At 38.1% G+C, this 2,746-nt stretch overlaps 1 protein-coding gene across 1 annotated transcript in view; it reads left to right on the top strand.

Annotated features, from left to right (window-relative positions):
- LOC109823605 overlaps positions 1–188 on the top strand; it is a 993-nt gene extending 805 nt beyond the window's left edge. Inside the window, exon 3 of the mRNA XM_020389882.1 lies at positions 132–188. Within this exon, the coding sequence (XP_020245471.1) occupies positions 132–188 (57 nt within the window). The remainder of the gene's footprint in view (positions 1–131) is intronic.

The raw sequence follows: 2,746 nt of genomic DNA, 5'->3' as shown, positions 1-2,746 counted from the left end.
TGCGTCGGCCATGGCCAGGGGAGCCAAGGCCATCATCAGCGTCGGTACCTTGTGCACCATGGAAACCACTGGCAATAACGAGCGCTTCTGCTGAGCTTTTTTTTTCTTTTTATTTTTTTATTTTTGACGAGGTAAGAGAGAACAGAGGGCGGGGAGGTTTTCATGTAAAACAGGGGACTTTTGAATAATTAATAAAAAATAAAAGGAAAAAAATGCTTCCAGCCCCCCAAAAGCCAAGTGAACGTGCTTCCCACCCCCAAGACTTGGTCAATGAGTGTTTTACCCCTAAAAATAAACATTTTGTTCTCTGAGCCCCCAAAACACAAAACCCAAGACATTAAAACATGTGAAGACCATAATACCCTTCTCTCTCTCTTTCTTTTTTTATTAAAATATAATGGGAGATTATTTTATTATTTCTCTCTCTCTCTCTCTCTTTATCATGATGTACCAAGAGGATCTTTAGATAGGTAACCCTAACAATTAAACCCGTAACTTTAACAATTAAACCCGTAACCTTAACAATTAAACCCGTAACCTTAATGAACGTTGTGGAGAACTTGCGTGGAATGTTTAAAACTCTAAGTTTTAGAACTCTTCTGATCGAGTTTGAACTCTTGAAAAAGAGTTGATTTGAACCGAAAGTTCGGTTGATAAGCCAAGGATCAAAGCTCTCTGTTGTCGAAGTTGAAGATAATCTTCGTTGGAGGATGATGCCGATCCCCTCAAAAGCTCGCCCAAGGATCTCTCCTGTTGCTGCCAATTCTCAGCTCCAAAAAGCCAGCCTTCAATGGTCGATTCAAGCCAAGAAAAATCCAACCCTTAACTCAGCCGAGTTTACTCGCTTTTATAGGGGATTAAGGGGGTGTAACTGCCCTCTAAATCCGCTCCTAAGTGGGCGTGATTTTCTCAGATCGTGGGGAAAACGGTTCTGAAACCGTTCGACTCATATTTGAATGAGTCAAACACCCAACCTGGCGTTCAGGACCCTAACCTCGCGTTTTAGACTGGAGACGCGGAGTTGGGTATCCGCTGGGCATTCAGAAAATGCGAGGGTCGACCCTGGCGTTTTGATGTTGTAACACGGGTTCGACCCTGTCGTTTTGCTGTTGTAACGCGGATCCGACTCCAGCGTTTTTATGTTGACATACGGGGAGGGCCTCCGCGTTTTGATGTTGTAACGTGGGATCGACCCTCGTGTTTTGATGTTGTAACGCGGGATCGACTCCAGCGTTTTGATGTTGTAACGCGGGTTCGACCCTCGTGTTTTGATGTTGTAACGCGGGTTCGACCCCGGCGTTTTGATGTTGACACACGGGGAGGACCTCCGCGTCTTGTCTTGAAGAGATTATCACAAAGTAATCTCTTTTGTCATAGCGTTGCAAAGATCATTGTCTTGTAATCTTCGTCTTGGCTCCTTGAGAATATAAGAGTCGTCAGATTGTAACTCCCGATGTTGATTATGAATGCTGTTAAACTAGATCTCTCATCGGTTGTCGTGAATGTCGTCAGATTGTAACCTTCAGCGATCTACGTGAAAGTCTTCAAATTGTAGCCTTCTGGAAGTCGTCAGATTGTAACTTCCATCATCGGTGTTTGATGGAGGATAAGCTATCTATTGTGATTTTTAGACAGCCTACACTTAACAACAAATCCGTAACCTACACAATAAATCCACAACCTTAACAACAAACTCTTAACCTTAACAACCAACCCGTAACCTTAACAATCAACCCGTAACTTTAACAACCTCCCAATACAAACAACCAAAATAATAAAAAATAAAAATAATAAAATAATCATCATCAATCATTTCAACTATCCTCTTGGTACATCATGATAAAGAGAGAGAGAAAACAAAAATAATAAAATAATCCCCATCATATTTTAATAAAAAAAGAAAGAGAGAGAGAGAGGATTCATAACCTTAACAACAAACCCTTAACCTTAACAACCAACCCGTAACCTTAACAATCAACCCGTAACTTTAACAACCTCCCAATACAAACAACCAAAATAATAAAAAACAAAAATAATAAAATAATCCTCATCAATCATTTCAACTATCCTCTTGGTACATCATGATAAAGAGAGAGAGAAAACAAAAATAATAAAATAATCCCCATCATATTTTAATAAAAAAAAGAAAGAGAGAGAGAGAGGATTCATAAGCTTAACAACAAACCCTTAACCTTAACAACCAACCTGTAACTTTAACAATCAACCCGTAACCTTAACAATCAACCCGTAACTTTAACAACCTCCCAAAACAAACAACCAAAATAATAAAAAACAAAAATAATAAAATAATCCTCATCAATCATTTTAACTATCCTCTTGGTACATCATGATAAAGAGAGAGAGAAAACAAAAATAATAAAATAATCCCCATCATATTTTAATAAAAAAAGAAAGAGAGAGAGAGAGATGATTCACAACCTTAACAACAAACTCTTAACCTTAACAACCAACCCGTAACCTTAACAATCAACCCGTAACTTTAACAACCTCCCAATACAAACAACCAAAATAATAAAAAACGAAAATAATAAAATAATCATCATCAATCATTTCAACTATCCTCTTGGTACATCATGATAAAGAGAGAGAGAAAATAAAAATAATAAAATAATCCCCATCATATTTTAATAAAAAAAGAAAGAGAGAGAGAGAGGATTCATAACCTTAACAACAAACCCTTAACCTTAACAACCAACCCGTAACCTTAACAATCAACCCGTAACCT

The sequence above is a fragment of the Asparagus officinalis genome, chromosome 9 (assembly GCF_001876935.1).
Source record: "Asparagus officinalis chromosome 9, Aspof.V1, whole genome shotgun sequence".
NCBI lineage: Eukaryota > Viridiplantae > Streptophyta > Magnoliopsida > Asparagales > Asparagaceae > Asparagus > Asparagus officinalis.
Note: the sequence above shows the minus strand (reverse complement) of the source record. Positions and strands in the feature narration are given on the sequence as shown.